The 24197-nt window shown below is 44.3% G+C and overlaps 1 protein-coding gene across 4 annotated transcripts in view; it reads left to right on the top strand.

The window, feature by feature from the left end:
- NTNG1 (netrin G1) overlaps nucleotides 1-24197 on the top strand; it is a 909002-nt gene that overhangs the window by 764042 nt on the left and 120763 nt on the right. The window contains exon 8 of one of the 4 annotated variants that reach the window (XM_078673403.1): nucleotides 14534-14701. The exons of the other annotated variants lie outside the window; for them this stretch is intronic. Within the exon in view, the coding sequence (XP_078529529.1) occupies nucleotides 14534-14701 (168 nt within the window). The remainder of the gene's footprint in view (nucleotides 1-14533; nucleotides 14702-24197) is intronic. 4 annotated transcript variants of the gene reach the window in all.

Genomic DNA, 24197 nt, shown 5'->3' with positions numbered 1-24197 from the left:
CTTCCACCGGGGAGCTTTAAAATTATCCTGCTGGATCAGAGCAGACATATGAATTCCTGTCTGCGCTCATGTGGGTATGAAAACTACTGAGTCCCAGGACTAGGGTCCCTGGGACACAGTGTTTGAGCTGGCCCCAGGTTATGGGATCCTCAAGGCCTTTACAGGCTCAGGGAGGGGGAGCACATGCTCCTTTCCCCTATAGTTGAATGTAATGCCTGGGGGAGGGATCCCTGGGGTCTCTATCGGATGAGGGGGCCACGTGAAATCAGACCCTGAGAATAGGGGCCATGGGGCCTCACTGAGGCCCAGGGAAGGGTGCATGCCATCTCATCTATTTTTGCAAATGCGCCTCCAGGGAGTAGGGTCCCAGAACCCATTAGTGACTTGGGGAGGGGGCCGCATGCTCTCTCCCCATTTCAAGTATTCAGCCCTAGGATAAGGGATCCCAGGGGCCAGAACTGGCTCAGAGAATGGGGCTCCACTCACGTCCCGGTCCCCAAATACATTCAACAAAGAACCCCTGCCCTTGGTCTACTCCATGGGTGTCAATATGAAAGTATTACATGCTGGTGGTATTTTATTTGTATTTTTTTAAGCTGGGATCCCGCGGAACTTCCACAAGAAAAAATATTTTTGCCCCAAGAGGTGTCCCTTTGGGAACCCCCACACCTCACAGGACCCAATTGGGCAGGATATCCCAACCATGCCACCTTATATTTTTATTCAATATTAAACTCAGGACAGAGGACCATGTCCCCGAGTCCTATGATGACTGCCTAGCAAAAAAAATTCTCATGTTGCAGGTGGCCAATCAGAGCGCATGCTCCCGTGGAATGTGCAATGGTTAAAGTGCCTTTTTAATTAGGCTTAGTAATAATTAGAAAGCTATAATTTTATATGAAAAAAACACAAACTCACCAGTTACAGTTTACTGAGCTACCTATAATGTGCGCCCTTGCCATGGGCTGCTAATGACTTCACTTACATCACTCATAACAGGTAAAATGTTTGACTAGGATGAACCTGGTTGGTGTATCTGACTTGCGCTCCATCACGGTCAGCCTCAAATTGCTTCTAGGTCTCATTCTATCGCCACCATTGACTATCATTGGCACTTTATGCTTCTTGACATTATTCCCACTTTGAACTTTAAAAATACATATCTCCAGCTCACCTTATTGGATTTTTGTCATTTTTGTGTCATTCTGTTTATTAAATTGCAATCAACTTTCCTAATTTGGATTGTAACAGCATAAATACTTCATACATTGCCCCATGCTAAGCCTGTCTGTTGGGTACCATAGCTCCCGTGGGTGTTGATTTTAGGTTAATGCAGTGACATTAAAGCTTCACCCAGACAAGAGTTGTGATTGTTTCTTGAGGTGGATAGTTCTCTACCCCAAATTATAGGGCAATTTCTTGCAATCAATGCAAACTTGTGTTTCCATTGATTTGATCAAATTTCCCAATTTCAAAAACACAAAAACAAAAAAAACTCTTTCATTTTTTAACAGAATATGAAACTAAATAATTGAATAGACACAGGCCCAACTCTGCCATGTGTGAGTACAAACATTTATGATACAGCTGACTCAGATGTCCTAGTAGAGTCTAAATGGAGCAGAAAATGATACATCTTTTGAACAGTCAAGCCAACCTGAAATAAGTAAAACAGCTGGCTTGGGTGGTAATATGCTAATTCTAAACTGCAATAACTTGCATAGAATCCTAAAAAGTATGTTATTTTTCAGTATTGAAAGTATTGCAATAGTGGTTGCAGGATTTCTATTGAGATGGCGAAGTTGGTAATGTAGGACATAATTTTACTAATATCTGGCCCCTTTGAATGATTCTGTGCTAAACTTTCCAAATATGCAATTAGGTTTGGTTAATCTTTATCAATTCCACAGAGTTTGGATCAGGAAGGGTACTGTTTTAAAAGGGACTCTAAATTATGATTGTTCCTTTTTAATTTCCATTGGGAGGGTATATCCAAGGCTATGGAAAAGCAAGCTAAATAGATCAACTGCAAATTTGCCATGAAAGTAAATGCTACTGCTAGCTGTGCCATTCTTGTGGTCTAATGTAAATTCAGCTTGAATTTTTAGGAAACTTCTTAAAACGAGATATCACAAATATGGCTTACTGAAACCTTCTGATATGTGCATATATCTTTGGGCCTTTTGCTTGAATCTGAACACCAATAAGGGGCCGATTATGATGTCAGTTGGAAAGGCTCCGAACGGGACTCAGATTTGGAGAATCCGATTTGGAACCAATGTTTGTGACCAAATTGGATACAATTCTGACCAAACATTTACGATGCAAGGAAACTGTTCGGAATGTCCGATTCGGTTCCCATCGGCATTTCAGTCAGCCGGAGTCGTTCGGAACTAAATCGTACGGCTCTATGGACGCTGTTACCAACCAAGCAATTTCGATGCCTGATTATTATTATTATTATTATTATTAATAATTAATTAACATTTATTGACCGCATAGCTACCCTTAGGCATCCTAGCGCTAGCGGCAGAACAGGGGGGAAGGTTTGATGGCTCACAAAGTGGTATTCTGAAACAGCCAGGTTTTAACACGCTTTTGGAACGGGCGATGGTGAGTCTCTGAGCGCTAGTGCAGGGGAAGGGTATTACAAAGTCTAGCTATATTGTAAGAAAAATAACTGCCCCCACTCCTCATCCTCCAAATTCTAGGGATGGAGGCTAAACACAAATTAGCAGAGTGAAGGACTTTCCTAGGGTGGTAGAAGGAGATAAGGGAGTTATTAATAGAAGGGCCTTTCCCTCAAAGAATCTTGTGGGCTACACAGAGGATTTAAATGTTATTCTCTCCGGGATGGGCATTAAATGTAAGGTCCTCAGACCTGGCTTAGCCAATTGAGTACTGGGAATGCCAAGCAGAAACCAAGCGGCACACTTCTGAACCACTTGAAGTTTCCTTGTTGTGGATTTGGGTGCTCCCAGATACATGGAATTGCCATAGTCCAGGTGGGAGAGAACCAGGGCCTGGACCATAGATCTCTTGGCCACCTCAGGAAGGAGGGGTAGAATTTTCCTAAGCATTCTAAGAATACCATAGCAAACTCCTGTCACTTCCACTGCTTGCTGGTAAAATTTGAGTTATTTGTCCAGCCAGACACCTAGGCTTTTAACCTTGGACTTAGGGGTCGGAGTAGGTCCAAGGCAGGTTGCCCATGCATCTTTGAAATCAGTGTTAGGTGTGTTGCCCAGGGGCATTAATTCGTGTTTTTCTCCATTGAGCCATGAGTGTTGCATCCGAGTTGCCACCTTCTCCAAACAGGATTCCAGATAAGAGGGAGAATTCTGAGGATGGTTAAGGAATGCTACCAACTGTGTATCATCTGCATAAGTGACAATTTTGATTGCATATGGCAAGATAATATGAGCAAGCGGGGTCATGTACACATTAAATAGTATATGGCTCAGACAAGAGCCCTTAGGTGCTCCACAGCTGAGAGATAGACACCTTGAGGTACGATCGCAGCCAGGTAATGGCTCCACCTGACACCCCGGCATTCCTAAGTCTATAAAGAAGAATCTCCAAATTAACTGTATCAAATGAGGAGCTAAGGTCAAGGAGGATGATGGCTACTGCTCCTCCTTGGTCAATTTTTTTTTTTTGATTCTTCGACTACGGCAAGGAGTGCGGTTTCTGTTCCATGTTGTGGACGTAAACCAGTCTGAAAATAATGCTGAAGACTATGGGTTTCCAAAAAGTTGGAAAGAATAGAATTGACATATTTTTGCAAGACCTTACAGACTATAGGCAGCAAAGAAATAGGACAATAGTTACCTAAGACATCAGGATTTAAGCTTGGCTTTTTCAATAGAGCTTTCACCATGGCATGTTTTCACAGGGATGGGACTTTGCCAGTGGTAATCGAGAGATTTATCACGTCCAATATGACAGGCAGCACAACATCTTCAACTTTGCGCAGGAGGTGAGGGGGAACAAGGTCAAGGGGGGAACCCAACTTGATTTTAACAAACATTCTAGATAAAGTATCCAGATCCAGGATTGGAAATTCCTCCAGTGTATGCTTAAAGTAGTCTGGGGGCCTAATTATGACTGAAAGGTCGCTGGTCTACTGACAGCTGTTCCGAATATGTCTGCCTGACACAAATTGGCTGTGGGAATCTGGTGTTGGGGGCCCGTAGCAGGCCTCACTTCACCAGTAGGCCTCCGGTTGGGGCCCATAGGTCCCCTCTTAACAACCATGCACAGTGTGGCAGGGAACATGGGGTGCCTGAAACAGGGTGCAAGGTTTTCCCCAACCACCCCTTTTTTCAATGCTAGCCTGTGTTCACGTTCGGAACACAGGCTCCCATTGAAGTCAATGCAAATCCAACCAAACGATGTTCGGAAGCAGCGTAATCTGTCGGTCTGACTCGCAGTACCTGATTCGGTTGGAAACGATTCCGAAAACAATTTGGTCTGAAGAGTTTCTTACCGACATCGTAATCGGCCCCTTAGTGTTGGTTGGAAAGAGACGGCCATTTTGGTCAACTTACAAAACAACACTCTTTTGCATTGCATTGCAGACCCTGGTTCTTACTACATTGATTCATAATCGGATGAAAATATGTCAGTCTCTGTTCCGTCCTCAAATGATATCAATGTTATAATTACAAACATTCTCATTTAGAATACTTTGCACATCAAAGTAGGATCTGTTGAAGAATATTCTAAAGCTTTGTCTTAAAACATGCAAAATATGGTTTGCTTGTGATTTCAAATAACTATTTTATCTCATAATAATTATTTTGACTATCAATACATTTCAGACTTGTCTAACCCTTCATCATGAAGATAATTATCACTTCTGTGAAGGAAGGACAAACAAGAACACATGACCATTTTAACATTTATTATTATGCACAGTGTGGCAGGGAACATGGGGTGCCTGAAACAGGGTGCAAGGTTTTCCCCAACCACCCCTTTTTTCAATGCTAGCCTGTGTTCACGTTCGGAACACAGGCTCCCATTGAAGTCAATGCAAATCCAACCAAACGATGTTCGGAAGCAGCGTAATCTGTCGGTCTGACTCGCAGTACCTGATTCGGTTGGAAACGATTCCGAAAACAATTTGGTCTGAAGAGTTTCTTACCGACATCGTAATCGGCCCCTTAGTGTTGGTTGGAAAGAGACGGCCATTTTGGTCAACTTACAAAACAACACTCTTTTGCATTGCATTGCAGACCCTGGTTCTTACTACATTGATTCATAATCGGATGAAAATATGTCAGTCTCTGTTCCGTCCTCAAATGATATCAATGTTATAATTACAAACATTCTCATTTAGAATACTTTGCACATCAAAGTAGGATCTGTTGAAGAATATTCTAAAGCTTTGTCTTAAAACATGCAAAATATGGTTTGCTTGTGATTTCAAATAACTATTTTATCTCATAATAATTATTTTGACTATCAATACATTTCAGACTTGTCTAACCCTTCATCATGAAGATAATTATCACTTCTGTGAAGGAAGGACAAACAAGAACACATGACCATTTTAACATTTATTATTCTCACTTATATTTCCTTCACACACATTAAGCTATTTAGTTTCAAACCTTCACTATGAGAACCTCGATGTCTTACTTTTTTCTCCATTTCCCCATTTTCACACATTCAAACCTTGAATAATCTGTTGTCACATAATTACTGTCTGTTGTGTGCTTGTTGTGCACACATAATGGCATGTGCGATTCCCAAAGGCCTGAATGTTGACCTCTTCACTCCTTCCCTAACGGAATCCCACTGGTTCGCCTTGCCTGTCTACTTTATTTTCAAGACCATCATGTACAAGGCCTCTATGAATGCCACCCATGCCTATCTGCGAAACAAACTGACCATCTCGGTGGATCGATACACATCCTCATGCAGGCACAGTGGCCGATCCAAGATGAAGAAAAGTAAGGCATTAAAACACAGGTTCTCCAGTTAAGCACCTAGGATCTGAAATAACATTACTGGAACCATCAAAATTTCTTTAGAAATCTTCCAGTTCAGGAAAATACTAAACATTCGGCTCTTCAAAGCATCTGAACCCCTGGAAACCACCTTACCTGCTGTTGATTACAGTAGCTCCTCTCTGTCAACTCTTTAAATAACCTTGGATCATATTTGTGGCCACTGGGCTTCGTTGCTCTTGGCTGGGTTCACACTCAATAAATACACACAAGACACCAATAAACATTTATAGAATAAAAAATATATATATTAAATAAAGATATATGTTGGCAAGGACCATCTTTGCATTGTATTTTCCCTGTTTTTTGTTTTCTTCAAAAACCGATTTTGCTGGCCATAGGACAGTGCACACTTAACTCCTTGTAACCATTGGTAAGGTGCTTGTACTTGTGCTCTCCTCACTAAACATGTTAAAATTGGCATACCCATTATGAGAACTTTTAATTTACTTGTACATCCTTAGTAAATGCTACCATGTGTATCTGGGGCTTTTACTTTAAATGTTACTAGCGGGTTGCAGCACACACTGTGCCACCACTAAAGTAGCACTGCAAAACATGTCTCCAGGCCTGCCACTCCAACCGGATGACTGAAAAAATATCATGGTAAACAACCTAGCTGTTAAAAATATTGTGTCAAAAATATTGTTTACCACAATATCATACTCCTGTACTTATAAAGGTAAGCACACAACTATCGGAAAAAATGTAACAGCGACACTAATATTATCCAAAGAGAGATAGAAATATTGATTTTTTTTAATACAAATAGAGCCTAAAATACTTAATGTTAAATATTTTCCTATATAAATTTAAAACAATTTAATATATATTCCACTAATATTTAATAGTGTGCAAGGCGACCGGGCGGAAAAGCGGCGGACTGTCTTTCCGTCCGCCGCGGACCCCCCAGCCATGCTAATATGGTGGGGGGGTCATTCAGGCACTGATGGCAGGCGGATCGCCCCCGCCAGCCGGCAGTGGCGATCCGCCCGGCATCCTAATGGGCCCCTAAGTTTAAAAATAATAAATATACAAATATAAAAAATTAAACAATTAAAGCTATTAAATCTATTTATCCAATATTGTGAAAACTATTGGAGTCTAAGGATAATAAATATACTATTCCCCCTCTAGTTTATGCAACAGTAGGACTTTGGAGTGATACAATTTAATATTCCCACTTTAGTTAGTGCAACAGTAGGGGAAGTGCTGGATTTTGGAGAGGTGAAATGTACTATTCCTGCTGCAGTTCAAGCCAAAGTAGGGAATATATTTCAATTCAAATACATTACATGTATGAGTAACCCAATGAATATGAAAAATATTAAACTGGTATTAAAAAAGATTAATTAACATTAAATATATATATATATTCAAAAAACGAAACACTATTAGTTATTTAAAGAATGACTATTCAAAACGTTCAATTAATAAATAATTGGTATTCAATTATTAATTAACTCACCTTGTACTCCTACAAACCTAGTGGTCAGCATCTAAAATAGAACAAAAACAGAACTATTCCATAACTAACAATCGATAATGAATTACTACTTAAATAACTCCCTACACTAGACCCCTGCAAACCTTGCATTCCACAACTCAAATAAAACAAAATTGAATAAGTATTCCAGAATTAATATATCTAAAATTCAATTAAATAATGAATTTGAAATAAGAAAATAATTGGTAAAGAATTTATACTCAATTAAATGTCCACCCTATTCCCCTACAATCATAGCATCCTGCAACTAGAATATAAAAACAATAAACTAGTATTCCATATTTTTCATATTTAAAACTCAAATAATTAATTAACGATTAATAATAAGTTGTTAAAAATGTATTGCTTAACTTCCCACCCTACACCTCTACAAACCTAGCAGCCCACAACTAAAATATAAGTTAAAAAAATAAGTATTCCATAAATTACATGATTAAAAATCAATTACAAATTAACAATTCTGTTTTAACTAATTATCAATTAATTAACTTCCCACCCTATACCCCTACAAACCCAGTAGCCCACAAATTACAAACAATGAAAATAAATCAGTAATGCATAAATTGCATGATAAATATCAATTATATAATTAAATAACATTTATTGAATAATTCTCAATTACTTATTACCTAATTAGATTCCCCATCAACCTACAATTTCAGCAACCCCATACAGCACTATAGGTTCCTATTAAAAATTATTTAAAAAATCGAAATCACTTACAATTACAAGCTATATTTTGAAAACAATTATTTACATTTATATATAGAATTATAACAGATAAAATTAATATATAAACGAAAACACCCAAAAATATTTAAAATACAATACTTTTAACCATTAGACTAGTGAAAAAGATATTAAACACATCCATAGTATTTACAACAATATTACTTATCTCAATAAACAATGTTCTTGTCAACAACATTTGAGCATCACGATATTTGTGAGTCATGATATTTAATTTCCGATATTTCTGCCTCCTGATATTTTTAAAACAATAGTGTCTAAACACCATTCCAGCCTGGGTGGGCTGCTTTATATTGCCATTTTAACATGGCAAGACAAGCCTTTTGCCAGGCCTAAATCTTCTTTTTTAATACATATAAGTAACCCACAATGTAGACCCTAAATGCCTAAGCGGTTGGGTGCATAGTATTTGAAAGGTAGAGCATGTGTATTTAATGTTTTACATTTCCTAGCAGTGAAAAAACTCCAAGGTTGTTTTTCAACATGGCAAGGCTGTCTCTCTCATAGGAATACACCGGGATACACGATAAAAACATTTAGTGCTTAATTTCAGTTTGGGAGCAGCTAGAAAAGTCATTCAAGGACTCATTTTAATAGTAATTTAATATTTAACTTAATGGTCAAGTCGGATTTTATATTACTATTTTGGGAATTACACTTTTAGTAAGATGTCATTGTCCTGCCTTAAGCCAAAACAGCCTTTTTGCCAGTGTTCAGTGTCACGTGACTGCTGACGGTTCCTCTGTGGTAAGATGTAGCTTGCTCCCAGATAGTGGACAAAGGCTTGGGTGTTTGGAGATGTTTTTTTTCCTTGAGCAGGATGGCATTGGTGCTGCGTCCAGCTCCTATTTGAGAATCAAAGAATGCCTATGCTGTAGATGGCAGATGTATCTCAAACCAAGTCATTCCCCCTTTTTGTTCCTAGACAATTTGACTCCAAACCCAGTGGGAGGGGAAGATGCTCAGGACTGGTTTAGAGTGACCGCAAGGAAGGGTATGCCCATTATCATAGCCATACCTCTTGGTGCTCTGAGCAGGAGAACAGTTTTGCAATGTTGGTAATAGGTGGAGAAGGGCACTGTGGGGTATTTTACAGTAAAACATACAAAGTGTGCAAATGTTGGTATGGTCACCCTTGAGAACTATTACCATATTGGTTAGGGAGTGGCCAGATGGTTCCCCCACCTGAATGTGGCATCCCCAGTACCCTCCTCAGAACATTCCTGTACCTGTGAAGATCAGAAGGACTGCCCTGCTGTCTGAAACCTGAAGGAAGATTGGACCTGCTTGCCTTGAAAACAGGAGCAGCCCATAAGTGACTCAGAGGATCAGTTGGCTGACCTGTTTGAGCTATAGAGATACAACATACTCCCAGAGGCTTCTCTCCCTGCAACTGCCTAGCTGACCAGTTCCAACTGGCCCTACCATGGACGCTGCTGCTCCCCTCTGTTGGAGTAAATCCTAAGCGCCAAGTTTGGCTACCAATTCCAGGAACATTGGCTGATGGTAGAGTTTGCTCCTCCTGTCCCCAAAACTGGAAAATGGACTTAAAAACGTATTAGCAACTTTCTACTGGAAAGGAACCAGGATCACCGTCAAAGCTGCAGCCATCGATGTTGTATTGCTAGTCGGTCTCAAAATGCTGGTTTACCTGGGCTCAAGGAGATATAACTTCCAGAAAAGTTTTAAAGTCAGAACATAGAAGACTTCATTTGAGACCCACGCCGTGTAGTATCTAGTCAAGACCTTGCTTTGCATGGATTTTGAACTTTGCCTTCTCTGAAATTTCCCGCCTTTGTCAATGACTGCACTGGGACCACGCTCTTCAGCAGACTGCCATCGTCAAGCCCAATTTATGATCCAGCTTGCAGCTTGCCATCTGATGACTGATCGACAACCACTTATTCTCCATAAAAATTTCTAAGACAGGACATAAACTGTTCACAGGGACAAACCTAGTCTGACCGGCGATATATCGCAGTCAGCCTTAACATTTGACTTTGCTCCAGACTAGCGTGACCATATATCTGCAGTTGGGGTTTTGTACCTTTTGATGATATTTCATATTCAACCTTTAAAAATTCATATCTCATGTTCTACTTATTGAAATTCTGTTGTTTTGGTGTCATTTCATTTATCAAACTGGTTTATATTTTTCTAAATTGGATCGGGATCAATCTTGTGTTGGGTTTTCATTTTATTTCTGTTTGTGTACTGTTTAAATATTTTACATATTGCCTCTCAATTGAGCCTAACTGATTGGTGCTAGGGTATCAGAGGGTTAAGCGCAGGTTTACTTAGTGAACTTTGTGGTCCACCTTGACACGGATTGTGATTATTATTTGAAGTGGGTTCTCACTCTCCTCAACTAATGCTCAAATTTCTAACAAGAGCCAATTTCCAGTTGAATTTGTTTTGTTTACCAGATGGGTATCCAGGAACACTTAAGAGTAGGATTGCAGTTTTGTCCCTCACACAGTTTTACCAGCTGCATTACATCGATTTCTCTGTAGCCAGAAGCCAAGAAGCACCACCCAAAGTCCACTATTTGAAGCATCTGGATAAACCGTTGTAATTCTCCCAAATGGTTGCCTTTTTGTGACAATATTACTGACATTTCTGCATGTGTAGGTTCCTAATAGTAAAGTTTCAAGTGCACTTTCATTAACTTATTTGATTAAAAAATATTGTGAGTCTATTTACAAGAACAAAACAAAGGAAAAGTATGGCAGATGAAAATAGAAATTCATCCTATAGTGGTTGTGGACCCTTACATACACATTCTAAAATACCTTAATTAACCACCACCACCATGGCAATGGAAAACATTTTAAACAATAGATCACTAAATTCTGCAATGCACTTTCAGTCCTGATTGGAATTTCCTTAAAGACTAAGGGGCCTATTACAATGTTGTTAGGAAACTGTTCAAAACTAATGAGTTTCGGACTTGTTTCCAAATGAATCGAGGCCTGCAAGTTCGGACGACCGATTATGATATTTCCTAACATTGTTCGGTCGGACTCACATTGACTTTAATGGAGGTCTGTGTTCCGAAAGAGAACACAGGCTCCCATTGAAAAAATGGATGATTGGGGAAAACCTTGCACCCTGTGGTTGGGAAGAGAGGTCCAGTGGGTACACCCACGGCTCCCTTTCGTATTCCTCCAGGTGATGGGGGGCCTGCAACGGGCCCCCAAAGGCAGATTCTGACAGCCGTTTGGTGTCAGGCAGACCGAATTGGAACGGCCGTCCGAATGGGTCATCGTAATCGCTCGTCCGAAAACCATAGTCATAGAGCTGTACGAATCGGCTTTGAAAGGTTCGGGCTGTCCAAATGCGTTTCGGAACTGATTCGGACTGCTCGAACGGTTTCTGGGCATCGTGATCGGTCATTGGGAAATATGTAGGATTAGTTCGCAAACGACAGCAAAATCGGGTTCTGCAAAACCAAATCCCATTCGGAGCCTTTCCCGGACAATATCGTAATCGGCCCCTTAAAAGTTATTCGTACTCTACCGTTAGTATAGAGTACATAATAACTATTGACTTTCAGAAAATGTAGCTTTAATAACACTTAAAATGAATTCATTTAGCCTGTTTTTGATTCCTAGCAAAATATTATTAATCACATGAATAGGTGAAATCATATTTGCAATAGATCATAAGTACCAAATCATTTTGTTGCTCTGGCAAGTCCCATTTTAATGGAACTGTCTTATGTTTATCTGTATAAACTTTTTAGTTTGCATCATAACTGCTTATCCCAAGCAGTTGATTGAAACAAAATGCCCTTGCAAGTTGGTTTTCTAAAATGAATAATACAAAATGATATGCCACCACATTCCAAAGTTCTCAAGATGCCATGACAGAATAATCATTAAACAAGGTCCCAAGGTGTGCCCTTGGGCTCCACATTTGCAAAGCAAAAGATGTAAGATTGGTGATATATTTTTTGATAAAGTTCTTGTGTCGAAGGAAACTATTTGGAGCATGGTATTTTTATGTGGATTGTTATCTGTTCCATGTATTACTACTAATAAAAAAAACGTACCCTGACAGATTTCCTAGAAAGTACTCGAATGTGTAGAGCTGCCATAACAGTCTCGGGGGATATTGCTCTTCCTGGCTTTATAAAGCAAATATCTGCAATGTTTATATATATTCAAACACAACTGTTAGGATGATATCTTCACCATAGATTCAGACATCATAACCCAATAGGCTCTCACGCCCATGCACTCTACCAAACAATTACACCTGTGCAAGATACTATGTTGGAGAAGAAGCATTTATTTGCACATTACTCATAATTGGTACCTTCCAGAGATACACATATGATCTGTAATAGTGTGCATTTGTGTAATGATGCAACAGAGATCCTGTTCTGCTCCATTAAAGAACCCAAATGGCCGTTAAGGTGGCGGTGTTTGAGTGAGAACATCTGAGCATTTTAAGACCGAGGTAAAATCACTATATTAGCTCCATGAGTCCTCTGGCAACATCAGCCAAAAAATAAATTCAATCATAGATATAATGGGTTCATTCCGATTCCCAGCATAATCTCCCATTTGGAGTGAAGCACTTTTTTCCAGCCAAATTGTGAAGTGGTGGAAAAAAATGGATATCATGAAATTTTCCACGTTTGCTCTTCGCCAGGAAAATTTCAGGAGTCGTGGGGGCTTTTTGAGGAAAATGAACAGAGGGAGATGCACCGGACATTGTACATTAAAATTCCTAAACATCATTTTCTGATTACACGTCTTGTACATCAATGGACGCTGCCATATCTGTGAGACAAAAATTTAAACATACAGGAATGTGCACACCTGCATTTACATTTTTATATAGCAGAATTCGAAGAAATAACTATTCCATGAATGTATAGTTTTTTTAAAAACTTCCAGTGCTTAATGATGCATGTAGAAAATGTAACATAAAGACTACTTGTCCTAATATTTAATTATAAACATCACATGTGTTTGGTCTGAGTGATTAGTTGAACTAGAGCCAAAATTGCATTGCTTATTCACTCAGGGCTTCAGGCCCTACCAGCACTTTTGCGCCGCTGGGATGTCACTTGTTTAACGTTCCGGTAGCGCAATGTGCTGTGGCATATTTATAAGGCCATGTGAAGCCATATTACGTGGCTTTTCGTGGCCTTATGAATATGTGTCCCTTTCACGCAGAAAACTGTGTGAAAGGGGCGTTCCATGGGTGTTGCTGTGGGTGTTTCCACGTAACACCCATGGAACCAGACACATTCCCAGATTTAATAGAAATTGTAAACCTGGGAATACGTCAGAACCTAATACCACCCCAGGGGTGGCGTTAGGGAGGGGCAATGAGAAGTAATGTTTTTATTTCTCCTCTAACTTACCTGTTTCTATGTGTTCTGCATTCTGCAGCACACATAAAAAAAGGAAATTGTCTCTTGTGATTGATTTTATGAAGGAAGGTGTCCCTTCCTGGATAAAATCAATCAGCTCTGCAACGAAGGCACCCTTGCACCATGTAACATAAAGACTACTTGTCCTAATATTTAATTATAAACATCACACATGTTTGGTCGGAGTGGTTAGTTGAACTAGAGTCAAAATTGCATTGCTTATTCACTCAGGGCTTCAGGCCCTACCAGCACTTTTGCGCTGCTGGGATGTCACTTTTTTGACGTTCCGGTAGCACAATGTGCTCTGGCATATTTATAAGGCCATGTAAAGCCATATTACGTGGCTTTTCTTGGCCTTATGAATATGTGCCCCTTTCACGCAGAAAACTGTGTGAAAGTGGTGTTCCATGGGTGTTGCTGTGGATTCCTTGCGACACTGCCCTACGTTAAAACCTCTGAAATGAGGCCCTCAATATTTCTTGCCTTCTAGATGGTGTATATACCAAAAGGTTTGAAGGAGTACTTTGGACATTTCATCACAAATATGCAAAACAGAATTCATGTTTCTAAATCTCCAACAAGGTGTACAACTGCAAAAGCTTCAGGTTCATTGGGTCAGACTAAAATCCTGCCCACCATACCACCATCTTATCAGCGTCTGATCATCTTGCATCTAATGTGCCTGAAACGTATGCTACATCCATGCTCCGCCCACCCGTCTGATGTTTGTTACCCCTGTGTTTTTCAGTGATGAACATGCCTGTGCTCCCATTCAGCCATATTTTCCCTCATGATCCATTTTAAGCGAGCATGCAATGTGATAATACTCTCTACTGTATACTTTGTGTATACATTTCTGTTCTTCCTTGCAAGACTGTGAATGCAACGGACACTCCAACCGGTGCACTTACATCGACCTGATATATGTCTTCGTTTGCGTGAACTGTAAACACAACACTAGAGGGCAGCAGTGTCAGTTATGCAGGCCCGGCTACTACAGAAACACTTCAGCAAAACTGGATGATGAGAATGTGTGCATAGGTCAGTCTTCTTATAATTCCGACTTTTCTTCTGTGCCTTTTTAGGTTGTAGTGCCTAGAATAACTATGTCCTTTGTTTGACAATAAGGCCAAATGGTGTTTTCTTTGCAAAGCAGTATCCGCAGAGCAGGCTCAAATAAGCCTCTTTGCCAACCCTCCTGGAGTTGCATCCAGTGGCGGCTCTTCCACCATGGCGGAGTAGCATCATCCCACTGCTTTCAAGCAGTGCAAGAAGAGGAAACATAACATGATCATACCTTTGAGTTATTATCATTTTATGTTTGTGCTGCTTTGCGGGTGGGGGGCTGCTTTGCTCTCGGAAAAAGGCTGGGGAGGAGTGGTTTGCTTGCCCACTCCTAAGTGCACAATGACTGTTTCGTCGGCCAAACTAATCATGCACACTTTTCCCGTTCTCCATGCAGGCTGCATTACACCCCCCTGTGCCTGCCCCGCTACCCACGAGCAATGCCAGCTGCCACTGGTTTCATCTCCTCTACGAAACTTACAGACTTCTGTTACACACCATACATTTTTACAAAGTACTCCACAGAAAAGCATGCTGTACTGTTAGAATCCTGGAACAAAATAACCCAAAGGCAAATCTGTGCCGGCATGTGAATAAATCGATTCCAAGTTGTAATCCATGACTGCTGTTGAAGCGGAGGCACAGGTAAAAGTACTTTGGCCTGAATGGCACATGGCACTGGAGAGAGACACAGCAGCCAACATTATGAGCTTCTGTCTTCATAAAATGGACCTCTTCCGCAGAATGCCATGATGAGATGAAGGGACAGGAGAATCTCACAGAAAGAGGTTGAGCAGAATCATGATATGAAATGATCTCGTGATTTTTGCATTTCACGATTTTCCAACACTGCTTTCAACACAGACACATTCTCCAGCTCAGCGTCATGGGAATACAGACGTGGTATTAGTTTAAGTGGTTAACATGGTACCCACATCTTGAAGATGCAGAATAACTAGTGTCGTTCAGGATGTGGCCAAACCTTTAGCAGCACTGGATGCATCTACCATGCTAAAGCACCTTAGGGACACCGCTGCATCTCTGTGAGCACTCAGATTCTAGAGCATTCTTACTTTTGGGTTTGTACTATGTTATCCTCTTAGAGGTGTTATCAGCCTGTCACAAGCGTCTTTGGTTGCTCTCATAGCTTGTAGAAGGAAAGTATAGGGTGTATATATTTGTGCATGAGCTTGGATGCTTATGTCACTAGGCAGCTCCCTTGTAGTGTGTCATTTTGCAAGACAGGGAGGGCCCTGCAGAATCAGAACATACAGAATTTACATGTATTTTTTACATGAAAGGCTTGACCAGGGCAAAAGTCCTAAAAAGAAGTTGGGGAGTCTAACTAATTTAGACAGTATGCAAGTGACATCATAGAGGGAAAAGCTTGCTTTCAAATCGTAGTTTCTCTTAAATGCTTGTGAAGTGATAACAAGCTGTGTATCTTGGTTTCCTCTCCACTGCTCTGGCACCTAGGTGTGAGGATACAGATCACTTTCAGGCAGGATTGTACCCGCATAAAAGGGGAGCTGATGGTCTTTAATTCAGCCTTTAAATTGGTCCAAGCTGGGGGGGAGGGGGGGAATGCCACTCCTCCGCCTGCACTTTGTTGCTCAGTGGAAAGCTGTCAAGAGTGCAGGCGCTGCTGAATGTTTCCCGGTGTTGGAAAATTACACCAGGACAAGTTCTGCTTACTTCATTGAGCCCTGGTTCTTAGCTGGGGGTTGGGGGGGTCAGCGTCCACCCTGTGAAAATAGTGGGTGTGGATGATGGACCCTATTGTTGGGCACTTACCTTTACGTTAAGGCTGTCATGCTATGCTGAAATAGTGGCCTCACTGTAACAGTGGTGATAAACCAGGATATTTAGAGGCTTATTTAGGTGAGTGGCCCAGAAGGCCCCCAGGTCAGCAGAGGCTATGGCCTGTACTCCTCTGGTAGAAACCCACCTGCCAAAGATAGATATCCATGTCTGCCAGCTGGGGAGCTCTAAAGACTTGGGTGCAGTCACCAGAGTGGCAGGTACACTGAAGTCGAGAACTTTGCACAATGGATGCCATGTTTGAATCACTTGTTCTGCAAAGATTTAGTTTTTTTAAAACAAAGAAGCAATACCTCTGATTCACAGGAAGATTTCTCCCTGCATGTTGGCATCATTAATTGATTTTCCTGCCTGGGAACTCCATCCTTCACACCGGCGTCCTGGACAGGTACACATAGCAAATATTGTCCTGCCCTAAACCTGGTGGTGGCCCTCACTGTAACCTGACAGACCTGCAGCAGATGGACCAGACCAGAGGATTTCGAAGATAGAGCCCGCTGAGGCTTTAGTATCAGAAAACTTCTGATTCCCTACCTCCAATGGGGCAGATGAATCTCGAGTGTGGGCATCCTCCACACTATAACTAACAACCTAAATGTTCTCCCACAGACATTTTTTCATGGATAAGTTTCAAACTTTTGCTCACAAATTTGGAAGTGGTATTAACTGTTGCTTCATACAACTCAAACCCAAGACATCAGAGATGAATATCTTGGCAATCGGGAGCTCAATCCTACATTTAACGCCATTGTTGGAATTTCATCAGCAGATGTTACAGATACCGGGATCTTTGACCTAAAGAGTCTACAACTATCAGGAAGATCTATACTTGGAGGTCGATTCCGATGTCATTCGGAGGTGCTCCGAATCAGGTTCAGGTGTGCCGAATCTGATCCGGAACCCTTGTTGCCGACCGAATCATACGCAGTTGCCAACGACCGCTTATGATGACCGGAAACCTGCAGGGCTGTCCGAATCGGTTCTGAAAGGCATTCGGACAGGTTGCATCTTTTGGAGCTGAATCGTACAGCTCTCTGGATTCAGTTTCCAGGCGAGCGAGTACCATGACCGATTCAGACAGCAGTTCCGATTTCTCCTGAATCAATCTGATGCCGAATCTGTCTTTAGCACCCATAGCAGGCCCCCCTTCACCAGGGCCTTCTGAATCAGGACCATGGGAGTACCCTCGGGACCCCCCTTGCCAACCATGCATAGTGTGGCAGGCACCATGGGGTGCTCGCCACAGGTTGTAAGGCTTTCCCCAGCCACCCTTTCTTCAATGGGGAGCCTGTGTTCTCGTTCCGTAGGAACAGAGGCTCCCATTGAAGGCAATGAGAATCTGGCTAAATCTTACCCAGAAGCATCCAGATACATCCAAATCGCTCAGTCGGACTCCCCCGATCTGAGTCATCCGAAAGCATTCCGGGACAGATTCGGTAGGAATGCTTTCTGAATGACATCGGAATCCAGCCACGTCTGTGCAGGTAATAGCATTGGGGCTGTGGGGCCGCTTGGGGGAGGGGGGGATTTCGAGGGACAATGCAGAGGGAAAATTATTTATATTTATTTAATTTTCCCTCTGCATTGTCCCTCAAAATCCTCCCGCATGCAGCCCCACCACCCCACCGATGTCACCTGCATGGAATGCGGCTGTCAGAATTGAACCCCTTAGTGAGTTGTTGTGATCCAGTTTGCTTAAAATGTATGTGCCATTAAATTCTGTCCCTCATCTTGGAAGAACCTCCCACTGGAAGGTGCGTGAATGCAAAAGGCTGGGCACCACAGTGACTCTTGACCTGCTGGTAGGTTGCTCCCTCACCACACAGCTCCGCCTGTGTGCCCTGACGCCGCCGCTGCTGGAAGTCGAGGCCCTCCTCCACCCGCAAGCTACCACCTGCTCCTCATCCCTGTTGGCCAGTGGTAGGCCCTAGGTTTGTATCTTGTGCCCGTTATTGCCTCTGTCCCCCTCGCTGCCATTGTCTTTGCCACTCTTTTTTCTTTCTGTATCCTGTGCCCGTTATTGCCTCTGTCCCTCTTACTGCCATTGTCTTTGCCACTGTTTCTTTCTGTATCCTGTGCACGAAATTTCCTCTGTCCCCCTCGCTGTCATTGTCTTTGACACTGTCCTGCCGCTGCATCCTCTGCGGCCCCACCCCCTCTCTGCCATTCGCTGCCCTTCCCTCCCGCCTCCCAGCTGCTCCTCCGTCCCACACCTCCATATACGGCAGCCGCTGTGCGGCCGCGCGCAGCGGGCGCGTCGCTGGCGCACCAAATGTGCGCCTAAGGCAAGCCCATCTGCGCCCGTCCATGCCTAGAGCACGCACAGTGCCAGACCCCCTGGCCCCTGCGAACATCACAACACAACACCCGACTCCGCTACGACGCCAGCACCCTCCACGCACTCAACTCCAGACGAAAACACACCTGCCACCAGGCCACCCTGAGCGATACAAAAGGGGATGATGGGCGGAGCGTTTGAACAAATCAAACACTCACCCCTAGTCAACTGATCTGGGTTTAATCCATCACCATTCTTCAGTTCACTCAGCCGCCCCAGTTCAGACATGGCTATATGCAAATCAGTCTGACCCTGTGCCTCATGGGAACAGTGCAGCCCGAACTGCCAAGCCATGTCTTCCCTGGACCGGAAACAAGCATCCTGGGACCGGTTTCGGATTCATAATCCTCATGAGCCAGGCTATCTTGAATCCAGTGGCCAAGTGAACAAGGGACTCACGTCTGAGCATACCCTGCCACACTTAGGGCGAACAAAGCGATACAAAAGGGGATGATGGATGGAGCGTTTGAACAAATCAAACACTCACCCCCAGTCAACTGATCTGGGTTTAATCCATCACCATTCTTTAGTTCACTCAGCCACCCCAGTTCAGACATGGCTATATGCAAATCAGTCTGACCCTGTGCCTCATGGAAAAATGCAGCCCGAACTGCCAAGCCATGTCTTCCCTGGACCGGAAACAAGCCACCCTGAAGCGCATCCAAGGACCCTTCACCTGCCAGATCTGCAGCTTCACCAGCATCCGGCCCACCAAACCTCCAACAAAAGAACCCAACTACCTCAGATGCATCCTCCTCAACACCCGCCCTGCCCACAGAAACGCCGTTGAACTCTGGGACCTCATTGACTCAACCTCCCCAGACGCCGCCTTCCTGACGGAGACTTGGCTGAACCCCGCCTCAGTCCCCGACATCGCCATAGCCATCCCGGAAGGCTACAAGATCACCCGCAGGGACCGCCCCAATGGCGTAGGAGGAGGTATCGCCATCGTCCACAGGAACACCATCAGAGTCTCAACCAACACCGACGACACCCTCAGCACCGCCGAACACATGCACTTCCAGATCCACACTGACCCTAACACCACCCTCAGAGGAACCCTTGTCTACAGACCCCCCAGACCCCGACCATAGTTCAGCGACTGCATCGCCGACTTCATCAGCACACACGCCCTCACCTCCACGGACTACATCTTCCTCGGGGACCTGAACTTCCACCTCGAGAACAACAACGACACCAACTCCACCACCCTGATCGACAACCTCGCCAACCTCGGACTCAGACAGCTCGTGACAACACCAACCCACGCCGCTGGCCACACGCTCGACCTCATCTTCATTGCAAGCCCCCACGCCTCCTTCAACCACACCACCGAACCCCACTGGACCGACCACCACTGCATCCACTTCACCTTTAAGAAGACCACCACGTACCACCGCACCCGACAGATGCCTCCACGCCACTGGAGCAAGGTCACAGAAGACCATAAACCAACACCCTCGCCCAGAGCCCACCCGCCGACCCCACCAACCCCAACACTGCCGCCCGCAACCTCAGACAGTGGATCGACGACTGCGCCAACACCCTCGCCCCTCACAAGGCACCCTCCAACAGCCACACCAGCAAGAAAGCCACCTGGTTTACCGAAGATCTCCAGGCCTCCAAACGGACATGCCAAAAACTGGAGAAGAACTGGCTCCGCGAACGAACACCGGACAGCCACGCAGCCCACAAGAACGCCACCCGCAGACACCATCAACTCCTCAGAGCCGCCAAGAGGGCCTCATTCAAAGACCGCCTGGATAACGACTCACACAATGGCAAATAGCTCTTCAACATCGTGAAGGAACTCTCCAACCCCAGCTCCAACACCAACGACAACCCGCCTTCGCAAGACCTGTATGATTTGCTGGCCACCTTCTTTCACCGCAAGATTGCAGACATCCACAACAGCTCAATGCCACGACCGCCACGACAACCACCGCCCCCACATCCACCACCTGCACCAACCACCTGCTCTCCTGGACCAGCATCAATGACGAGGATACCAGCGAGATCATGAACACCATCCACTCTGAGTCACCGATGGACCCATGCCCTCAGCACATCTTCAACAGAGCCAGCACAACGATCGCACCCCATCTTCAGAAAGTAATGAACATCTCCTTTGAGACAGCAACCTTCCCGGAAAGCTGGAAGCACGCCAAGATCAACGCCTTACTCAAGAAACCCAAGGCGGACCCCAAGGACCTTAAGAACTTACGACCCATCTCCCTGCTCCCGTTCCCGGCGAAGGTCACCGATAAAATCATCAACAAACAACTGACCCGCTTCCTCAAGGAGAACAGCATCCTGGACCCGTCCCAGTCTGGGTTCCATAGCAACCACAGCACCGAAACCGCCCTCATCACCGCCACCGATGACATCAGGACCCTGCTTGACAACGGTGAAACAGCAGCCCTCATTCTCCTGGACCTGTCAGGCGCATTCGACACGGTCTGCCACCGCACACTACGAACACGCCTACACAACGCCGGGATCCAAGAGAAGGCCTTGGACTGGACCACATCCTTCCTCTCCAGTAGAACTCAGAGCATCCGCCTCCCCCCCTTCTGCTCCACTGTCACCGAAATCATCTGCGGCGTACCCCAGGGCTCTTCCCTCAGCCCAACGCTGTTCAACATCTACATTGGACCCCTCGCCCACGTCACCCGACAGCACGACCTCAACATCATCTCCTACGCCGACGACACCCAGCTGATCATCTCACTCACCAAAGACCCTCACACTGCCAAGAGGAAACTCCACAAAGGAATGAAGGCGGTCGCCGAATGGATGAGGAACAGCCTACTGAAGCTGAACTCAGACAAGACGGAGGTCCTCATCCTCGGCTCCACCCCCTCAGCCTGGGACGACTCCTGGTGGCCGACAACTCTAGGAACAGCCCAGACACCTGCAACCACGCATGCAACCAAGGGGTCATCCTCGACTTCACCCTCTCCATCACTAAGCAGGTCAACACCATCTCCTCATCCTGCTTCAACACCCTCAGAATGCTCTGCAGGATCTTCAAGTGGATCCCCACCGAGACAAGAAGAACTGTCACCCAGGCCCTCGTCACCAGCAGGCTGGACTACGGAAATGCCCTCTACGCAGGAACATCGGCCAATCTCCTGAAACGACTGCAACGCATCCAGAACTCGTCAGCGCGTCTGGTCCTCGACATCCCCCGCCGCAGCCAAGTCACACCCCACCTGAGAGACGTGCACTGGCTCCCCGTCAACAAGAGGATAAGCTTCAAACTCCTCATCCACGCACGCAAAGCTCTCCACAAGACCGGCCCAGCATTCCTCAACAGACGACTCAACTTCTACACCCCCACCCGCCAGCTCTGCTCCACCAGCCTCGTCCTCGCCACAGTCCCCCGCATCCGAAGAACGACCACCGGCGGCAGATCCTTGTCCCACCTAGACGTGGAACACCTTCCCCACCAACCTACGACAGACCCAAGACCTACTGGCCTTCAGAAGACTCAAGACCTGGCTCTTCAACCACTAGCAGCAGCATCTCCCCCCCCTACCCCCAGCGCCCTGAGACCCTCACGGGTGTGTAATGCGCTTTATAAGTGTCGTGATTGATTGATGGAGTGTTGTTTTGGAGCCTCATGAAATATCCCTTCAAAAAGCACCTTGGGCACAGTTCTCAGTGAAGCTCACAAGGAGCATCACACAAGAAGAGAAGAACAATATTATGAACAATGAGGTGAGTTCATTCCAATAAGCTAGAATTATGGATTTTTTATTTTACCATCTGGCCTAAGATAGAATTCAGTTTGGTCATGAGGCTACCTTCCTGCCAAGGACTTCTGCTAGTAAGGGGCAAATTAGAGCACATATAGATTACATGATTGTTATAAGGTATTTGTAGTCTTGTATCATGTGTCATGTGTCAGGGGTGAAGAGTAAAGATGTACACTGAAAGGTAAGCCCAAACAATTCTGCAGGTGGGTAGGTTCATGTGTATGAGATGCTTTTAACATATTGTGTGGAAGATGAAATAAACCATTGATGAGATAGAGGACTTTGAGACAAGCACATCCAATCAGTACACATTCCCAACAGGGGCATAGTGGAGGCCCCTGCAGCCCCCACAGTGTGAGGGAGCCCCTATGGTCCCTTGTTTTACAGAGGTCCCCTCCCCTCCCAAGGCCATGCCCTTGCTTGCCTTGCAGAATGTGTGCAATGGCATGGACTAAGAAATAGGAAAACATGCAGGAAAGTCACCCTGCTTTCCCAAGCAGGCCATCTGCAGCATTGAGGGGCCCCAACCCTTCAGTGGGTCCATAATGAGCCCAAGATCATTGAATATCTGTGCGATCTGGGAGACGGCGGGCCTCTCATCACATTTTGCAGGGGGGCCATGTCATTTTCTGTTAAGCCACTGATTACCAAATGTTCAAACCAGAAAGACGCGCTTGTACAAAATACACAATGGCACAGAGTTAAACCGAAAACAGGAATACATGCGTCGGACACAGAGCTGCACGTTAGGCACACACTGCTCACAGACAATCACAACACTCACCACCACTGAAAAAACACATGCACGCGTCTTTCTCTCTGACTCGTGTTTTGCTCTGTTTGGCACCGATTAAACTAAAATGCCCGATTTACTGTGAAATTAATTAGGCTGAGATAATGTGAACCTCAGTGTGCCAACGAGGAACTCGTGATCTAATAGCATCCTGTTAAATAGAATTAGCTTTTCTGCCAATTGCTGTACTCTGGAATAGAACAACCGCAGTCTAATGGCTGTGTGTTGTGGACACAGAAACTAGGACATCTTTGTAAGATAGTTTTAGACCGTTCCAAAAAATTCTAATGGAATGGGATTTTTATTTAATAACGTTGCCATTACAGCGGCTTCATTCCTTATCACTCGTAGAGATTCAAAGAGCACTATTAGGAACCTCTTAGATATTCCTTATTTATTAAATTGTATGTATTTTTTTTGCATTTTCTAATGATGCATCGGGTGCACAGTTGTCCGCAGCGTTGTTGTGAGGCAACATTTGTTTATGCACTCCCTCCGTCCTATAAATTCTAAGATAGATGACAAAATGCAGTTTAACTCGGTCAGATCAGCCAACTTACACGGGGCCATCCTGTGTCACGAAGTATTGGAGCTCTCCTCACGATCACCCGGGGAAGTGCCATGCTACCTGGCAGTGCTTAATATGTAAAACAAATTAAGTGCCAGGGTCCCTGTCGGAAGGCCTGCAGCCTGCACCACCCAATGCCCGGTCAGCGCTACCAATCACAGTACCAACATAACACCTAACCATTGCACCCC

Source organism: Lissotriton helveticus, chromosome 1_2 (genome assembly GCF_964261635.1).
Source record: "Lissotriton helveticus chromosome 1_2, aLisHel1.1, whole genome shotgun sequence".
Classification (NCBI taxonomy): Eukaryota; Metazoa; Chordata; class Amphibia; order Caudata; family Salamandridae; genus Lissotriton; species Lissotriton helveticus.
The sequence above is the reverse complement of the archived record's forward strand: the minus strand, read 5'-3'. Positions and strand labels throughout refer to the sequence as shown.